Raw genomic sequence first — 20,402 nt, 5'->3', positions numbered from 1 at the left:
GTTATCCCAAGCACCCTGGCATGCAGGGATGGGTTGATAGTGGTGCCATTGATCCTGACTGAGAAATCAGGGGAAGAGGCACGTGGGGGAGGAAATATTATGAGCTCAGTTTTGGATATATTGAGTTTTAGGAAGTGGTGTGACATCCAGTCTGATATGTCTTTTAGCAAATCGGTGATACGTGAGGAATCTAATGGGGTGAGCTGAGAAGTAGAGAGATAGATTTGTGTATCATCAGCATACAAATGGTGTTGGAAACCATGGGAAGCTATCAGCTGACCCAAGGAAAAAGTGTAGATTGAGAATAGGAGAGGTCCAAGGACAGAACCTTGGGGGACCCTGACAGTAAGAGGAGTAGGAGAGGGGGAAGTAGAGTTGTAAGTGACACTGAAGGTGTGGTGAGATAGGTAAGATTCGAACCAATAGAGAGTACAGTCATGGAGATCAAGTAAATAGAGTTTTTTGAGGAGGAGGGGGTGGTCAACTGTGTCAAAGGCAGCAGAGAGGACCAAGAGTAAGAGTACAGAATAGTGACCATTTGTTTTAGCGGTTAGTAAGTTGTTTGTGAGTTTTAGGAGTGCAGTTGAAGGGGATCAAGAAGGCTATTCTCAATAAGGTGGCAGCTTAGCCGGTTGTAGACTAGACGTTCAAGTAGTTTGGAGGCAAAAGGGAGTAAGGAGATGGGTCTTAGGTTGCTAAGATTGGTGGGGTCCATTGAGGCCATTTCAAGTATGGAGGTGACTAGCACATGTTTTAGAGAGCTGGGGAAGATACCAGTAGAAAGGGAGAGATTGAAGATATGAGTTAAAGAATGCAGGATAGAGCCAGAGGGTGACCATAGTATTTGCGAGGGAACAGGGTCCAGGGGACAGGTGGTTAGGTGAGCTTTAGAAAAAAGTTTACCAACCTTCTCTATAGTAGCTGGGTTAAACAAGGGAAGTATAGATTATGCAGGTGGGTAAGGGAGATATCTGTACAGTGGAGATCTCATCATGAATTGTATCAATCTTATTTTTGAAGTGATTAGAGATCTCCTGAACAGTAAGTGAATTAGTGGGTGGAGGTAAAGAAGGACGAAGTAGAGCGTTAAAGGTAGAAAAGAGTTGATGGGGATTGCTTGAGAGGGTGGTAATTAGAGTGATAAAATAGGTCTGTTTGGTAGTGTGGACAAAAGAATTGTATGTTTGAAAGGCAGATTTATATTGGTCGAAGTCTTGCTGGGTCTTAGTCTTATGCCATAAATGCTCAAGAGTACAGCTATGTTTTTTGAGGCATCTGGTGTTGTCTGTTTGCTAGGGCTGTAGTGGTTGGGGCCTAATTCTGTGTGTAGTGAGGGGGGCCAATGTGTACGTGGTGGATGACCGTGAACTGTTGTATACAGAAGTGGTCAGGTTGGGGCAGGCAGGGCTGAGATTTTGTCATAGAGACAATCTGTTGCCAAAAAAAAAGAGGAGAAGGGTTAAGATAGAAAATATTTCTATGGGTAACTGTTCGGTAGTTGAAAGACGCCAAGGAGAAAGAGAAGCTAATAAGGGAGTGATCAGAGAGAGGAAAAGGAAAGTTGGTGAGGTTGCAAGGAATGCATAGGTAGGAGAATACAAGGTCAAGGCAGTTCCCATTAGAGTGAGTAGAAGCATGTGTCCATTGTTTTAGGTCAAAAGAAGTGGTTAGGCTCAGACGTTTAGAGGTAGCAGGAGTGTTAAGATTAACAGGATTGTTGAAGTCACCAAGAATGACTGTGGGAATTTCAGAAGAAAGAAAGTAAGGAAGCCAGGCAGAGAAATCATCAAGGAAGCTTGATACTGGTCCAGGAGGCCGATTAGATGACAGCAATTCTGAAATAAACTGGAGAGAATAAACGAACAGAGTGAACTTCAAATGAGGAGAGGTAGGCGAATGAAGGACCTGAAAAGTGCTTTGAGGGGATAGGAGGATTCCAACTCCACCTCCTTTCCATCCACTAGGCCTGGAAGATTGAGTCCAGAGGAGACCACTATAGGAGAGGGCAGCAGGAGAGGGAAAGTCAGATTCATGAAGCCAGGCTTCCGTAATTGCAAGCAAGTTTGTGATAAAAAGGTCATGGACAGAGGGTAAATGCAATTTCTTTTTTTTTTCTACACAGGGTATGCAGGATAGGTAGAAGAATGGAGGAGGGAATGTTTTTTTTTTTTAAACAAGTACGTTTTATTAAAGTTTTAACAACACAAAAGACCATATAAAGAAATGCAAATCAAAATAGGATTAAAAAAAAATCCTATTTTGTAGGGAATGTTTTTACGTTAGTTTTAAGTTATTGTTAAGTTGGCCATATATGGATTGAAATTCATGTGGTTCAGCAGGGATCGGGTGAATTTTGACCCATGTGTGGCCGCTTCTGCTTGACAGAAATCTAATGAATGACTTTTGCCAAACGAGCTTGTTGGAAAATTTTTATCCACCAGCAGCTGCAGCATTTAAGGTGTAGCTGCTGATCAGTGCATTCTCACAGGGCAGAATCTCTGCTGTCGGAATACAACGCCTTAGCGGGAAAGATTCCTCTTACCACCTTGCTTGTGTGAATGAAGGAATACGTTTATTTTTTTTTAAATTAGTCAGCAAAAAAATTGTCCATCTACTTCCAGCTCTGGGTTTTTACTTTACTTTATTGGAAGGGGTCATTGGTTATTATTCTCTCAGGAGACTGTTAGATCCAGTGTCCCAGACTTCCAGATTTGTATGCTGTATAAGATCTCTTCCAGTAGAGGACTTGATTAAACAATAACACTTCTCATTAAATTTTATTTTCTTCTTTTTGCATTAAAGAAACAAGGACCAACAAATCTGCTCTTGTACCATCTTGTTGGAGATGCAAAACAGGTAACATATTTCAGAAATTGTATGCAGATATTCATAGTTTTCTATGTTCTGAACTCTAGCCATGTTTTGTTTATAATTTTGAGCCATCACATATAAAAGGGTCTGAAATGTCTACAAAAAAAGTGTGCTAGCTATAGCATAACATTATTTGCATTTTTAAAAGCTTCTTGTGTAAATAGTTGAAATTACCTGTAAACAGTTGCACAGCAGGACTCTGCTGTCTATAGGACAAGTGTTAGTAGTGTGAACCTGGCACTACCTGTTTCTCCAGACCATACATGCCCCATTTCCTCAGGGGTTCATTTTATGACTCAGTATATGAACTTATTTCCAATGGACATAGCTTGTGCATTATTGGGATTTCACCTATCTGGTCTAGGAGCCCTCTCTGTGACAGGTCAAGTGCCTGGTCTCTATGCAGGGTGATGCAGAGTGTGCAAAGTTTATCTGCACTGTTCCTCTTAGAGACATAGTTTCACCACCTTCTTCACTGGTTGTCCCCACATGGAGAAAGGAAGTGTACATGGCTGAATGACCCTGTATGCCTCTGGATTGTTAGTAGACAGAACATGCAGGAGTCCTGCTGCTGGTACGCCCTGGGGGAGATAAAGTTCATCTGAAGGCCTTTGTTGGAAGTACTCACTGGGGAATAAGTTCCCCTACTGTGAGTAAAGTTCAGCCTATTGAAGAAGTTGCTTCAGAGTCTTCTCACTGCTACCCCTAGCAGTGCAGCTGATATTCCTGCCCCTTTCTCCTCAACTGAGGATGCTTTGCTGCATTGGGGCAGGCCTGGTGCTTCTTAAGACCCTCTATACTATGTTTTTTTTAATCTACTGTAGTTTAGGCAGAATTTCTCAGAGAAACCTACAGGTGTTAATCAGATGGGTCCTACTCATCCTCATGTCTCATGCACGATTCTGGGTTGCAGTATGTCCTGATCCCTGCCTACCCTTGTGCAATTGTTTTGTTCACCCTTCTCCCTCTGCTGTCTGTCTGACCATTTGGGGGGGTACCCTTGATGGATTTCTGTTAGGGTTATTTGGCAATTTGTTAGGATATCATGTTGTGAGGGCTTTCACATTTCTTTAACTTATCACTGCAAATTTGTTGGCGCAACCAATGCACCCACTACTCCTATCATGGAACCTCCTTTCCCTGAATTCGAAGGGTTAGAATTATGAGACTTTGACCTTCTCAGGTAGACCGGCAGTTCTTTTCCTTTTGTACTTATTTTCAGTGTGCAACTCTCCTTTCTGGGATGTTTTATTCTAGGCCTTTTCCCAGTTGTCTATTTTTCTGTGGAGTACATCTAGTTGTTAGTTCCTCTTTTTAGGTTATGTTGTTTCCCTGTTATTGGTAGATTTCTGGTGGGTTCCCATAGCCTTGCGTTGATGTTCCATACATGGTGTCATATACCTTGGTCGTGGCATGTCTGTCCAGGTCTGGGACACGAGGAAGATCTTCTGGAGTTTACCCTTGTGTCACGATATAAGGTCAGGTTCAGAGACCAGTTGCTATATTAGTTGTAAGGCTTACCTGAAACCAGCAGGATTGGTAAACCAGCGGCCCACCCTGGGAATGACGCAGGCTCACCTGAGGTGCGGGGTCTAAGCATCCACCGGTCTTCCCCAGAGCTCCTAATGATGGAGATGGATTTGGCTGCGTGTGAATGCCAGGTTGCAGATCTCAGGATCACCCCACCAGGGAATGAGTAGGCTGGAAACCAAAAGTGGATCAAACAGTTCAGGGATCAAACAGAAGCGGAGTCAGTCACAAGCCAAGGGTCGGTCACCAATGGTAGTAGATAGGATGAGGCAGAATCGTAGTCAGTAGCAAGCCAAAGGTCGGTAACGTAGATGAAGACAGCAGCAGGAACAGTAAGCGGGATATTGGCTGGTAAGGCACAATAATCTGGCAACCAGGAAGTGCAGAGACATGGCTTTTATAGGAAGTTCATGGGAGGAGCAAGGAGTTCAAGGTTCAAGACAAAACAGGGAAAGGCAGGATCATCCAAAGAATTGTCAAGGGAGCTGTCCAGCATTCCAGGTGGCTCAGCGAGAAGAAACACTGTCTCTCACCGCAGAAGGCCCAGGTTTGATTCCAGGCTCTGACAGTACTCCCCTCCTCACAGGACGTCCCCTGGATGTCATAGGACCAGGCTTGTGGGGAAACCTCTGGTGGAATTCTCTTGTTAGTCTAGGAGCATGAACATTTTCCTCAGGCTCCCAAGAATTTTCCTCTAGCCCATATCCTTCCCATTGGACCAGATATTGCAACTTTCCTCTAAACATCCTAGAATCAAGAATCTTCTCCACCACATATTCTTCTTCGCCCTGTACCTCAACAGGTGGAGGAGGTGGAAGAATTCTTCCAGAGAAAGGATTTTCATGAAATGATTTGAAAAGCGATACATGAAAAACCAGGTGAATCTTCATACTGTCAGGAAGTTTTAAGCGAAAGGTAACTGGGTTGATCTGAGCAGAAATCTGAAAAGGACCAACAAACTTTTGACCCAACTTAGCAGATGGCACATGCACCTTCAGATTCTTCGTTGATAACCAAACTTTGTCACCCACATGAAACGTAGGAAGTGCTCTCCAGTGTCTGTCAGCAGCCTTTTTGTAATATTCCTGAGCTTCCCTCAAAGTCTCAATCAATTTCTCCTGAATCTCCTGCAATGTAGTTAGTCTGTTGGTAACAGCAGGAATTGGAGTTGTGATAGGGAGATCAGGAATAAAAACTGGATGATAACCGTTGTTTAAGTAAAAGGGACTTTGAGAGGTGGAACTATGTTTAGAATTGTTGTATGCAAACTCTGCAGTGGGAAGACAGTCCACCCAGTCATCCTGAAGATAAGTGACAAAGCATAGAAGATACTGCTCCATTGTTTGATTAGTTCTCTCAGTCTGACCATTAGACTAGGGATGAAAAGCAGAGGACAGATTGATTGTAACACCCAAGGCTGAGCAAAAGCTTTTCCAAAATTTCGAAGTAAACTGCACACCTCTGTCAGACACCACATCATCAGGGATTCCATGCAGTTTAAATACTTCTCGAACCATTAGTTCTGCAGTCTGTTCAGCAGTGGGCACCCCCTTCACTGGAACAAAATGGGCCATCTTTGTGAGATGGTCAACTACCACCAAAATGGTGGTCATTTCTTTTGAGGGAGGTAAATCTACCACAAAATCCATAGAAATAGACCCCCATGGTCTCGATGGAACAGGGAGTGGCTGAAGCAACCCCAAAGGAGAGGCTCGGGGAGTTTTATTGCGTGCACAGGTCAAGCATGAGGCCACATAGCGTTTGACATCCTTCTTGTACCCCGGCCACCAAAAGGAACGTGACAACAGTTCTTCGGTCTTAGTAACTCCAAAATGCCCAGCAAGTTTGGAATCATGAACCAACTTGAGAGCTTCCACCCGAACAGATTCAGGTACATAAAGATGATGTCCTTGAACCCAAAAGCCATTTTTGTACACCAGGTTCATGTCCCTAGGAGGATCATTGAGAAGTGGGTCATTCTCATACCCCTCTTTGAGAAGACTCAAGAATGTTTTTGCACTTGTGGCCCCTAGGAAGTTCTTTTGTGTTAGGATGGAATATTCGGAGTTTCCCTCCAGGGGAGGCTCGGACAGCATCCTTGATAAGGCATCGGCCTTACCATTCCTCGATCCCGGTCGATATGATATAACAAAATTAAATCTGGAAAAGAATAGAGACCAGCGAGCTTGTCTAGAAGACAATCTCTTGGCCGAACAAATAAATTCCAGATTTTTATGGTCTGTGAGAACAGTTACAGGATGATGAGCTCCTTCTAGCAGATGCCTCCATTCAGAAAAGGCTTCCTTAATTGCCAGTATCTCTTTTTTCCCAATGTCGTAATTTCTTTCGGCTGAGGACATCAAACGGGAGAAGAAGGCACAAGGATGAAGCTGCATCTTTTCACCACTTCGCTGAGACAGGATCGCTCCCACGGCAGAATTGGAGGCATCCACTTCCACTGTAAAGGGTAGTTCAGGATCCGGATGTACCAAAATTGGTGCAGAAGTGAAAAGAGTTTTTAGTCTTTCAAACGCAGCTTGTGCCTCAGAGGTCCACACAAAGGGTACCCCTTTCTTTGTAAGCTGTGTGATTGGAGCTATCACTTTAGAAAAGTTTCTTATAAATTTTCTGTAAAAGTTGGCAAACCCAACGAAACGTTGAATTTCCTTAACATTTCCAGGTGCTGACCAATCTACCACTGCTTTGATTTTCTCAGGATCCATGCTCACGCCCTCTGGAGAAATGATATAGCCTAAAAACTGGATCTGGGTTTGTTCAAACTCACATTTTTCCAATTTAATGTAGAGTCTATTCTTCCTTAATCTTTCAAAGACTGTGCAAACATGTTTGCGGTGCTCCTCCCAATTATTGGAAAAGATAAGGATATCATCCAGATAGGCAATCACAAATTGGTCCAGCAGATCACGAAAAACATCGTTGACAAAATGTTGAAATGTTGCAGGGGCATTGCAAAGTCCAAACGGCATCACCAAGGACTCGAAATGCCCATACCTAGTTCTGAAGTCAGTCTTCCATTCGTCTCCTTGATGAATGCGGACAAGGTTATATGCCCCTCGTAGATCAAGCTTAGTAAAGATCTTGGCAGAGCGAAGTCTTTCCAACATTTCAGAGATCAAAGGTAATGGATAGCGTTTTTTAATAGTAATTTTATTCATGTCTCTGTAGTCAATGCATTTACACAAGGTGGAGTCTCTCTTTTCAACGAAGAACAGGGCTGCCCCCGCTGGAGAAGTTGAGTGTCTAATAAAGCCCTTCTCCAAATTCTCATCGATCCACACCCTGAGTACTTTTAATTCAGGTTCCGACAGATTGAATAGGCGGCCAAAAGGTATTTCTGCCCCTGGGAGCAGCTCAATGGGGCAATCATATGGGCGATGAGGGGGTAATAGATCTTCATTCTTCTTGTCACAGACGTCCCAGAACTCATTATAATGTGTGGGCAAGTTGTCATATGACTGGGTAGCCACTATATCACCTTGCGCTTCCTTGGTCGGTGATGAACTTGGTCGGCAAGGTTTTTTGCAATGTTTTTCACAGTGGGAGGACGTAAAATCTATAGTCCATGCTCCCCAGTTGATGGAAGGATTGTGAGTGGAGAACCAAGGAATGCCCAGGATGATGGGAAACTTGGGTGATGTAATCAGCTGAAAGCTGATGGTCTCACAATGGTCAGCCTCAAACAACAGTTTCAGGGGGACCGTTTTATGGTTAACAGGTCCTGAAGATAAGGGTGACCCATCAACTGTCTCCATATCAATAGGGGTAAATGTGTCTCTTGCTTCAATATTATTGCTGTTGGCAAACTCTATATCCATAAAGTTCCCCCCCGCCCCGGAGTCCAGCATAGCTGAGCAGGAGATTTCATGGCCCTCAAATACAAGTTTAATAGGGATAACAAAGTGAGAAAGTAGGGAGTTCACTTTATTCTCTTCAGAAATCAGTGGGGAGACAGACTGGCTTACAGAGTTTGTGTTCAGGCTCAATCATGTCAGTCACAGCAATAGTTCTTTTAACCTTGTTAGGACAATTAATTGCATAATGACCAGAATCCCCACAATAAAGACATAAATTCTCTGAACGTCTTCTCTCTTTCTCCTGAATGGAGATGGATCTCTTGATTGCATCAACCTGCATAGGCTCAGGAGTGTTAGAACCCAGAGAGACTCTTGAATCCTGCTGAACAAACGGACTAGCAGAGAGATGCATGCCCCTATTCCAAGTATTCCCAGCTTCTCCTTTCTCCTTTCTGTAAGTCTTTGATCGATTCGGATATACAATTGGATGAATTCCTCAAGATCATTAGGAGTATCACCTCTGGCAAGCTCATCCTTTACCTGTTCAGAAAGCCCTTGGTGGAACTGGCTCTTTTGTGCTGCAGGGTTCCAAGTGGTATCTGCAACCCAACTTCTGAACTCGGCTGTGTATTCAGCGACCGAGCGTCTACCCTGCCTTAGACTATGTAATTTTGCTTCCGCAGAAGCACAAAGGTTGGGATCATCAAAAACCTGATTCATCGCGGTCAAAAAGGTATCAAAATTATTTAGAATGCCATGATTTTGCTCTATATAAGGGGAGGCCCAAGCTAAAGCTTCCCCAGTAAGAAGCCCAATAATAAACATTACCTTCTTTTTCTCTGAAGGAAACGCAGCAGGGTACATTTGAAAATATATGCGACATTGATTAAGGAAACCCCTGTATTGGCGGCGGTCTCCATTAAACTTAGATGGTTGGGGCTTGGGCATATGTGAGCTAGGATCATCACGGTTCAGCAGTTGCCTCTGCAGAGCCTGAATCTCTCCCTGTTGCCTATCCACAATGCTTTCCAGTTTGGCAACTTTTTCCTGATGGGTAACCCCAAATTCCTGCAGCTCAGCAATTTACTGCCTAAGAGGATTCACAACACTTGCTATAGCGGCCTCCATGTTTGGGCCAGATTATTCTGTCACAATATAAGGTCAGGTTCAGAGACCAGTTGCTATAGCAGTTGTAAGGCTTACCTGAAACCAGCAGGATTGGTAAACCAGCGGCCCACCCTGGGAATGACGCAGGCTCACCTGAGGTGCGGAATCTAAGCATCCACCGGTCTTCCCCAGAGCTCCTAATGGTGGAGATGGATTTGGCTGCGTGTGAATGCCAGGTCGCAGATCTCAGGATCACCCCACCAGGGAATGAGTAGGCTGGAAACCAAAAGCGGATCAAACAGTTCAGGGATCAAACAGAAGCGGAGTCAGTCACAAGCCAAGGGTCGGTCACCAATGGTAGTAAATAGGATGAGGCAGAATCGTAGTCAGTAGCAAGCCAAAGGTCGGTAACGTAGATGAAGACAGCAGCAGTAAGCGGGATATTGGCTGGTAAGGCACAATAATCTGGCAACCAGGAAGTGCAGAGACATGGCTTTTATAGGAAGTTCATGGGAGGAGCAAGGAGTTCAAGGTTCAAGACAAAACAGGGAAAGGCAGGATCATCCAAAGAATTGTCAAGGTAGCTGTCCAGCATTCCAGGTGGCTCAGTGAGAAGGAACACTGTCTCTCACCGCAGAAGGCCCAGGTTCGATTCCAGGCTCTGACACCTTGTTTGTGGCAGTTCCTTTGTCTTGCTAGGGTTCTCCTCATCTGGCTTGGATTTAAATGTTGTTTCATGAGGTACTTCTGTTTTTTAGACAGTCAAAACCTTTGGTCTGTCAGTGGCACACTCCTTGGCTGGACTGCTTTTGGACATCTCAACTGTCTCTGAATTGCCTTTCAATGTACTAAGAAGAAAATTATTATTTTTATTTATTTCAGGTACTTATATAGCGCCGTCAATTTTCACAGCGCTTTACATATTTATTGTACATTCACATCAGTCCCTAACCCTCAAGGGGTGTACAATCTAAGGCCCCTAATTCACATTCATACATGCACATACTAGGGCCAATTTAGACAGGAGCCAATTAACCTACCAGCATGTCTTTGGAGTGTGGGAGGAAACCGGAGTACCCAAAGGAAACCCACACAGGCACAGTGAGAACATGCAAACTCCAGGCAGGTGGTGCCGTGGTTGGGATTCAAACCAACAACCCTAGTACTGCCAGGCGGGAGTGCTAACCATTTAGACACTGTGCTGCCCGAATAAGATACGATAAGAAATAAGAAAATAAGATTTTTGTATCTTTTCTTCAAGTCCATTAAGGGACACAGGTCCCACCTCTCTGTGTTTTTGCTGGTCTTTTGTATTGCTTGCTCACAACTTATGTCTGAAACATGCTGGTGATAAATTTTGTTGTATGTATACAATGAAAATAAAATGTTCTACAAGTGTAGCACTACAAAGTGTGAATAAACAATATTAATGCTTTCCTAACTAGACATCCGTGAAATTCCAAAGAGAATTGAAAAATATCAGAGAGTATAAATGTGCTAGACGATCAGACGTTATCCATGTGAAACCCGTATCATCATACTGCGTGCTCAAAGAAGACTTTCCAAATGTATTTGATCATCATGTTATAGAATGGTCAAAATCAGCTCAAGAATGATCATAAAGCAACCGCCCCAGCCTCCTCTCTAGCCTCCAAAAGTGGTTCAAGTGGCGTTTTATCTGCTCCATATAGACTGTCAATGCATGCGTTGTTAGGCATGAAAGTGGCATGTGCATGAAATGAGAAAGCTTCCCATAGTGTAAAATTATTTTAAAAGATTTATTAAGCCAAAGAGGTGCACTTACTTGCTTCAAAATCAAATACATCTCTGTATATCTAAAAACATCCTTGTGTTCCCACTAAGCACGGAGTATGGTGATACGTGTTTCACATGGATAACTTCTGATCGTCTAGCAATTGAAGATGCACATTTATACTCTGATATTTTTCAACTCTCTTTGGAATTGGGACTTATTTTTTCACTTTTATATTGTTTTCCACTTTGTATTGAAATTTGTTACATCTAACTTCACGGATGTCTAGTTAGGAAAGCATTAATATTGTTTATTCACACTTTTTAGCACTACACATTTATTTGTATGTCTTGCAAATTCTTTGTATCATAATTTAGTGTTGGCAGTTTACAATCCATCTGAACCAGCGCAGATTTTGATGGTATATTTAAATAAAATGTTCTAGAGAAGAAAATGTACTTGGGCTCGCTTACAATTTTTCTGTTTGCCATTGTTCCAATCTGCTGCGGGCAGCAGTATAACCGGACTGTTTTTTAATATTTATGTGCCCCTCAATAGATTCAAAGTAAAAAATTTTAACATAAGTGCAAAAATCATGTTCTTTTTTGCCAATTACAAGTAAAGAAAGTCTAATTTCTAATATGTTAATATATTTATTGTTGACAAGCAATTATACTACTGAAGTTGCAAAATTTGTGCATAATGTCAGATAATTCTGTTATCCACGTGGCACATTAGTTGTATTAGGCTTTTAGCAATTGACTCTGCTTTTGATCTTTAATGATATAATTATTACATTATTTATTTATTTTTACATGAATACTGTTACTGTCAGTCTTAATCCATTTGGAGATGTAATACGGTGTCATCCTAATCTCCTGTGGAATCCTTCACATACAGGACCTTGATTTGCTGAACTGAATATAGTTAAAGGGACGTTGTCACTTATTTTTTTAGAAAATAAATTTAGGCAAATACTGGTAAACACTTTTTATTTTTGGCAACCCTATATTGTCCCAAGAAAACAGGTTGCTATATGATCAATGGTACATTTTCAGTGGTAACTATTCAGAAATCATCTTTGCAAAATTGATTTCCATGAATAATAATGCATTTGTGATCTCATAATAAATACTGTATGTTATTATCCTATATATAGATGCTCTGCTTTGTAATATAAAAATAATTTACATTTTTTTAACAGAGTCATCTTGCTTTAGACTACAAAATAACACTTATTGATATAGGATTGGTTATTGAATATCTGATTGGCGGAGCATATCGGAGTAGTTACACAAGAAAGAGTTTTCGAGTGCTGTATAACAGTCTTTACAGAAAGCACAAGGTAAATTTACTCCTTGACTTTTAGTATACTTCTTCAGTTGTGTTGTACTTTTTCGTTCTACTAGGATATAGTCACATAGTATAGTACACCTCTATTGGAAAAGGAATACTCTAACATTGATGTCCTGAAACATCTTTATATTAATGATTACTTTTTACTCTCAGTAAGGATAAGACTATTCTTCTCAGTGGTTAAAGTGTTTACATAGTCTTTACATAGTTAGTCGGGCTGAAAAAAGAAAAAAGTCCATTCAGTTCAACCATAGAAAAAAAACAATTATAATCCTATACCCACAGAAAGCAAAAAAACCCCCAGCAAAGCACGATCCAATTCGCTCCTGCTGGGAAAAAAATTCCTTCCTGATCCCCCCAAGAGGCAATCCCTGGATCAACTTTACCTATAAATATTAGTATCCAGTTATATTCTGTGTATCTAAGAAAGAACCAAGGCCTCTTTTGAAGCAATCTACTAGCTGGCCAGAACCAACTCTTGAAGTCTATTCCACATTCGAGCTCTCACTGTGAAGAAACCTTTCCGTGTTTGGAGATTAAATTTCTTTTCCTCCAGACGTAAAGAGTGCCCCCTTGTCCTCTGTGATGACCTCAGGGTGAATAACTCTACACCGAGTTCACTATATGAACCACTGATGTATTTATACATGTTGATCATATCCCCCCTTAATCTCCTCTTCTCAAGAGAGAATAAATTCAGCTCCTCTAATCTTTCCTCATAGCTGAGCTCCTCCATACCTCGTATCAGTTTGGTTGCCCTTCTCTGCACTTTCTCAAGTTCCCCAATGTTCTTTTTGTGAATTGGTGCCCAAAACTGAACTGCATATTCCAGATGAGGTATTACTAATGATTTGTACAGGGGTAATGGAGATATATATATATATATATATATATATATATATATATATATACAGTCATGGCCGAAATTGTTGGCACCCTTGATATTTTTCCTGAAAATCAAGTATTTCACACAAAAAAGGTATTGCATTAACACATGTTTTGCTATACACATGTTTATTCCCTTTGTATGTATTGGAACAAATATAAAACAGAGGCAGAAAAGCAAATATGACATAATGTCACACAAAACCCCAAAAATGGGCTGGACAAAAGTATTGGCACCCTTAACTTAATATTTGGTTGCACACCCTTTGGAAAACATAACTGAAATCAGTCGCTTCCTATAACCATCAATAAGCTTCTGACACCTCTCACCCGGAATTTTGGACCACTCTTCCTTTGCAAACAGCTCCAGGTCTCTCTTATTGGAAGGACACCTTTTCCCAACAGCAATTTTAAGATCTCTCCACAGGTGTTCAATGGGATTTAGATCTGGGCTCATTGCTGGCCACTTCAGAACTCTCCAGCGCTTCTTTGCCATCCATTTCTGAGTGCTTTTTGACGTATGTTTGGGGTCATTGTCCTGCTGGAAGACCCAGGATCTTGGACGCAAACCCAGCTTTCTGACACTGGGCCCTACAGTGCGACCCAAAATCCTTTGGTAATCCTCAGATTTCATGATGCCTTGCACACAGTCAAGGCACCCAGTGCCAGAGGCAGCAAAACAACCCCAAAACATCATTGAACCTCCACCATATTTTACCGTAGGTACTGTGTTTTGTTCTTTGTAGGCCTCATTCCGTTTTCGGTAAACAGTAGAATGATGTGCTTTACCGAAAAGCTCTATCTTGGTCTCATCTGTCCACAAGACGTTTTCCCAGAAGGCTTTTGGCTTACTCAAGTACATTTTGGCAAACTGTAGTCTTGCTTTTTTATGTCTCTGTGTCAGCAGTGGGGTCCTCCTGGGTCTCCTGCCATAGCGTTTCATTTCATTTAAATGTCGACGGATAGTTCGCGCTGACACTGATGCTCCCTGAGCCTGCAGGACAGCTTGAATGTCTTTGGAACATGTTTGGGGCTGCTTATCCACCATCCGGACTATTCTGCGTTGCAATCTTTCATCAATTTTCCTCATCCGTCCACGACCAGGGAGATTAGCTACAGTGCCATGGGTTGCAAACTTCTTGATAATGTTGCGCACTGTGGACAAAGGCAAATCTAGTTCTCTGGAGATGGACTTGTAACCTTGAGATTGTTGATATTTTGCCACAATTTTGGTTCTCAGGTCCTCAGACAGTTCTCGTCTCCTCTTTCTGTTGTCCATGCTTAGTGTGGCACAGACAGACACACAATGCAAAGGTTAAGTGAACGTCTCTCCTTTTTATCTGCTTTCAGGTGTGATTTCTATATTGCCCACACCTGTTACTTGCCCCAGGTGAGTTTACAGGAGCATCACATGCTTGTAACATTCTTATTTATCCGCAGTTGTGAAAGGGTGCCAATACTTTTGTCCAGCCCATTTTTGGAGGTTTGTGTGACATTATGTCGAATTTGCTTTCTTTCCTCCCTTTTTTTGTTTTGTCCCAATACACACAAAGGGAATAAACATGTGTATAGCAAAACATGTGTTAATGCAATACGTTTCGTGAGAAATACATGATTTCCTGGAGAAATATCAAGGGTGCCAACAATTTCGGCCATGACTGTATATATATATATATATATATATATATATATATATATATATATATATATATATCTGGAGTCTATACCTCTTTTAATACAAGAGAGGATTTTGCTCCCTTTAGAAACTGCAGCTTGGCATTGCATACCTTTCTATGAAGCTTGTGATCTACCAGAACTCCCAGATCCTTCTCCACCACTGATTCCCCCAGTTGTACTCCCCCTAGTATGTATGATGCGAAAAGGTTGTAAAGCCTAATCTTGCATCCCCTGCATTAAGGTAAAACATGTTTAGGTAATAATATTGCTCCTTTACCCCCTCCTTATACTTACCTGAGCCCTCACTCGGTTTAGTGCTGCGCCTGTCTATAGCGGTTCTCCCCACTCTTACAGGCTTTGCTGAAGCATCAGGAGCCATCGGCTCCCACTGCTATCAGTCAAGTCCTGAGACAGAGGATCAGGGAGCAGGGTCGAGCTACGCTGTCTATGTTTATAGACATAGGCAGCTTGGCTTAGGATCGAGCCCGCGGGTATGTCCCCCTTCGGAAGTAGCTTCCTATGGTGGTACACCAAGAAGAGGAGGAGTCAGAAGCACCAGCTGGGGACCCCAGAAGAGGAGGATCGGGGCTGGTCTGTGCAATTCTCTTGCACAAAGCAGGTAAGTATAACATGTTTGTTATTTTACCCCCAAAAAATTAAACTTTATATTCACATGTATGTAAAGGCACCTTTTTCAGTTTTGGATTAAGTAAGGAAGGGTTAGATCGCCTGTCAACTTTTTTTTGCTATCTGTGTCCTTACTGGTAAGATGCACCCCCCTATATTTTCTAAAATGTCTCTCAAACAGAGAGTTTTGGTAAATCTATAATTTTCCAGTTGTCACTAAGAAGTGAGGAAAATCCTCAGATGGGAAATCTTTTCCTGTGAAAGCTGTCTAAGATGTGGATTATGTTTACTTAAAGAGATTTCCTGTAACTATTGTATCTAGGGACTTTGACTTTTAATACATTTTTTTTCAGTCAGTTTTTGTTAGGTTTTCCAACATTACAAAAATGTATTTCAAGGTCAGGCTGCACATACATGACTGTTCAGAAATATTGTGGGATGAGAAGCTGCTTTTAAATACATTTTAAAACAATACTACAATACTCATTATTATATCATCTAAACTGCTTTGTTAATCATCAAAAAATCCAAGTCTCTAATTTGTTTCTTTGCATTTTCTTTTAGAGAACAACTCACAATTCTACTAACAGTCTTGTACGGAGCCTATCTCATCTCTCCATAAACCAAAACAGCCAGATGAACAGCAAGCTTCCATCACCTGAGAATACCTTACATTCCCAGTTCTTCCGAACAGCCCAGCCTTATAAGCGCAAGGTGATCCTTCCAAGTTTTATATCCAGTTTAATTGAAAGCCTTCTGCTAGAGTCAGGTTTCTAATCTGCCTAATGCGCATACAGGATTGCTTATGTGGGTAGGAATTTTGAGCAGGAACTGTAACATAAACATTGAAGCAAGAAATTATTTCTACATTTATGTATTTCCTTAGTAATTTACTAAACATTTCAAATACCAGGAAAGATTTGTATTGCCTTAACAATCAAGGAAGTCTTTATTCTGAAGGTGTATATTCAATTCTAACCCTTCTATCGAACGATGCAGCAATGGAACTGTGAAACAGAAATCTGATATTGTTTCCTGTGTAGATGCTTGTAATTGTGTATAAAGGTAGTACATTGGCATGGATTGAAATTAGCTTTGCACACATTACCAAAGCATTAATCATTTGCTTTCATAGAATTGGCTGCATGAGGAGTTCATACAATGGCAGATGACACTATGGGGTAGATTTACTAAAACTGGAGCACTCAGCATCTGGTGCAGTTGTACATGGTAGCCAATCAGCTTCTAACTTCAGCTTGTTCAATTAAGCTTTGACAATAAAACGTGGAAGCTGATTGATTTCAATGCAGAGTTGCACTAGATGTTTAACTCTTCAGTTTTAGTAAATAACCATTAGTTTATACAACCAGTTTACTAGCAGCACAGGTATTGATCATTTTTGTCCTGAAGCAGGAATATTTAGCAGGAATTTTAGCAGGTAAAACTGTGTAATCCACTGTAAAAGGTGCATATTGGTACCTTTTTTAGTTCTTTTTTTAAGCCCTTTACGCTGGCCGCACACAAACGTGTGGCCTCCCGGCATCTGGGCCTAGACACATTTGTGTTCAGATAAGAAAAAAATATGTGCTGAAAGCGCGCGCCCTGCGTGCTCCCAGCACACATGTACTCACGGAAAGATCCCGGGCCGGTCGGGACCTTTCCCGATCATGTAACCACTGTGACGACGTGTCACGACGGTCATATGATCCCTAAACTCTGCCCCGCATCCCAGCTTCTGAAACTCTTTAAGGGCTGGGAAGCACCAGCGGGAAGGGGTTAAAATGGGGATAGGTCGTTGGAGGACACAGGAAATCATTCACATTTGGGACTGCTGCCTACAGGAGGACTGGACATTGGCAGAAAAAACAGTAGGCCAGCCCAGGATAACCCCCTGCTACTACCAGCATACATCTGTATTTTGTAGTGTCCTAGGAGGATGGAGATTTTTTTTGTGTAAAAGACTATTTTACTAGCACCTATTTTCTGTTGTTTTCTTGGGTATGTTAGTGTTTGCTGTATTGCTCAGCCCACCTTTGGGATGTCCAAAAACAGTCCAAATGAGAACGACTTTCAGTGATCCTCAGTGAATGGAAAGAAAAAAGAATTTTTGTACTATCCATAAATTCTTTTTTTTAAAGTCCATTGAGGGACACAGATCCCAAACATCTGTGTTTATAATCATGCTCTCTGTTCTGATTTGCTTCAAAACCAAGGCATTCCATTAGTAGGAGAGATTATCCCTGGCTTGCCTACTTTTTTTTTTTTTTGTTTGCCACTGCCAATCCTACTGTAGGTGGCAGTATAACTCAAAGGTGAAAGACTTCACTGTCTCCCGCAATGGACTTCAAAAAAAGATTTTTACAGTAAGTATAAAAATCATAAAATACTTTATATGAAATCTAGGTGACCCAGGACAACAGGGTAATAATTATTGTTCAAATATTATTTTCTTTTTGCCTTGTCATGTAATCTCTTGAAACTTGTGATTAAATCCAGCAGCAGATCCAAAAATGTATCTTTCACTTAAAGCGGACTTAAATTCAAAACTAAAAATGTAATATATTGCAGCTTATCAATCATTAGTTGTAGTGGCTGCATTCATTTTATTTTTTTAGGCTTTTTGTTTTTTTTTACTCTGTTTTACCTGGTGATTTGGCCAGTAACACACCTCCTGTATTAGAGTGCTCCAATCTAGCTGAAGGGACACAGTGGGCAACTTTGGACAGCAGAATTGAAGCCTCATCTTAAGGTGAGTATTATGGACCATTATATGAATAAAGGATCCAATTGCTGAAAAGATACATGTGGTCGTTTGGTGCATCCTTTAAATTCCCCACATCAAAGTGGACAGATCATCTCCAATCCATAAATACATAGCCCTATATTAATTCATGGGCCACTTTACGTGTGAAGCGACACTGATACAGTTCTTGACCATATTTCATACCTAGACGTTAGATTCAATATTACAAAAAGAGGGCAATGTAAAGAGTTTCAGATTGGAAGTCACTACAGTGATTTTTCCACTTTTGTAAAAGTACATTTACTCAAAATATTGCCTGTAGAACCATATCAGTTTAAGCTATACATGATTGTATGATTGACTAATTTCCCATAAATGTGTAAATATTCAGCAAATTATTAGTTATTTTTTACATTTTACTTCTTTAAAGGAGAAGTATGGCCCTACTTCTCCTATGGATGCCGTGGTTGGAAATTCTTAAATCTATGACTATTGCACAGAAGAAAATTACTTCAGTTTCTTTAGCTTTTTTAGCTTTCCTTGATGAGTTCACTATAACCTAGTCATTTGGTAAGATTTTTTTATTTAGGATTATTAAGAAGATATTTCAGTCACCGGCTTTCTGCTCTGTCCCTCCACTGCTCCAGAAGCACTGGACTGTGAAGGGGGTGAAAGAGGCATCTGGGTAGATCCAAACCATATGGTTCGGATCTTTCCAGCTCCTGGACCGGCTCTGTAACATCAGCTGGCAGAGAGCTGCAGCCCGCAGTTGGCTGAAAATGGGTCACAGGAGTGCAGAAGTAACTGTCCAGCGCTTCAGTGAGCACTGGAGGGGCAGAGCAGAAAGCCGGTGACTGAAATATCTGTTGAATAATCCTAAATAAAAAAATCTTGCCAAATGACTAGGTTATAGTGAACTCATCAAGGAAAGCTATACAAGCTAAAGAAACTGAAGTCAGTTTCTTCTGTGCAATAGTCATATATTTAAGAATTCCCAACCACGGCACCACCTGCCTGGAGTTTGCATGTTTTCCGTGTGCTTGCATGGGTTTCCTCTAGGTACTCCAGTTTCCTCCCACACTCCAAAGACATGTTGGTAGGTTAACTGGCTCATGTCTAATTTGCCCCTAGCATGTGTATGTATGAATGTGAGTTAGGAACCTTAGATTGTACGCCCCTTGAGAGTTAGGGACTGATGTGAATGTACAATATATGTATGGACAGCGCTGCATAAATTGCCAGCGCTATATAAGTACCTGTAACAAATAATAATAAATAGGAATAGGCATAACTCACGAACCACTCAGGTCAAGTAGACTGCTAAGAATCAGTTTCGCTTTTATTACAGTTTATAATATAGTTTAAGAGATAAAGATAAACTAGTAAATAAGCTTTAATCAGAGATATTAATCAAAATTGGCCAATAGGCTATAAAATTAATCTTTAAAAGAAACTGTGCCCAGATGCTTCACTTGAACCTTCGTTTTAGAATTTTAAATACACAGAATTAACCCGTTCCCATGTCAAGAATAAACATGCCAATGTGACTGCTGATCTAAAAAGCAGACAACTAAAGGTACTCACACTCACTAGTAAATTCCATGCAGACCACGGGTGCTTTCATTTATAAACCCTGACTTTAGCTTCTGATGTCGAGATCAGCTGTTGTGCTGTTGTACAGTTAGGCTCTCTTTCACAGTTATTGCCCAAAAGAGACTTGTGGGATGGAGAGAGCATGAACTCAACATTTGCATTACAGAGTGCCCAGAGCTTGCGTCTTCTGAGGATTTCTGCAGATCATCTGAAAGTGTTTGATTTTCAGGATTCAAGCTTTTAAAGAAAGTATATCATGTGTTTATAAATATAGTATTTGGTGTGCAATTGTAATTGCCATTTTTATGCTGTGTTGTGTTTCGGTGCAAAAGATGTTTTTGTTTGAAGGTCCTAGTGCAATCTATAATGGTTACATTTGGACTTTGAGCTTGGGAGCTGGGGTGAATTTAAAGTTAGGTTTAGGGATAGGTTCAGGTAAAGAGGG

The 20,402-nt window shown here is 41.2% G+C and overlaps 1 protein-coding gene across 2 annotated transcripts in view; it reads left to right on the top strand.

Moving 5' to 3' along the window:
* Window positions 1–20,402, top strand: part of TRPM6 (transient receptor potential cation channel subfamily M member 6) — a 178,839-nt gene that overhangs the window by 33,172 nt on the left and 125,265 nt on the right. For both annotated transcript variants that reach the window (XM_089691080.1, XM_089691079.1), the window contains exons 9-11: window positions 2,803–2,856; window positions 12,281–12,421; window positions 16,186–16,335. In XM_089691080.1, the coding sequence (XP_089547206.1) occupies window positions 2,803–2,856; window positions 12,281–12,421; window positions 16,186–16,335 (345 nt within the window). The remainder of the gene's footprint in view (window positions 1–2,802; window positions 2,857–12,280; window positions 12,422–16,185; window positions 16,336–20,402) is intronic.

Source organism: Staurois parvus, unplaced genomic scaffold (assembly GCF_062004578.1).
Source record: "Staurois parvus isolate SC_StPar_1 unplaced genomic scaffold, SC_StPar_1.0 ptg000549l, whole genome shotgun sequence".
NCBI lineage: Eukaryota > Metazoa > Chordata > Amphibia > Anura > Ranidae > Staurois > Staurois parvus.
The sequence above is the reverse complement of the archived record's forward strand: the minus strand, read 5'-3'. Positions and strand labels throughout refer to the sequence as shown.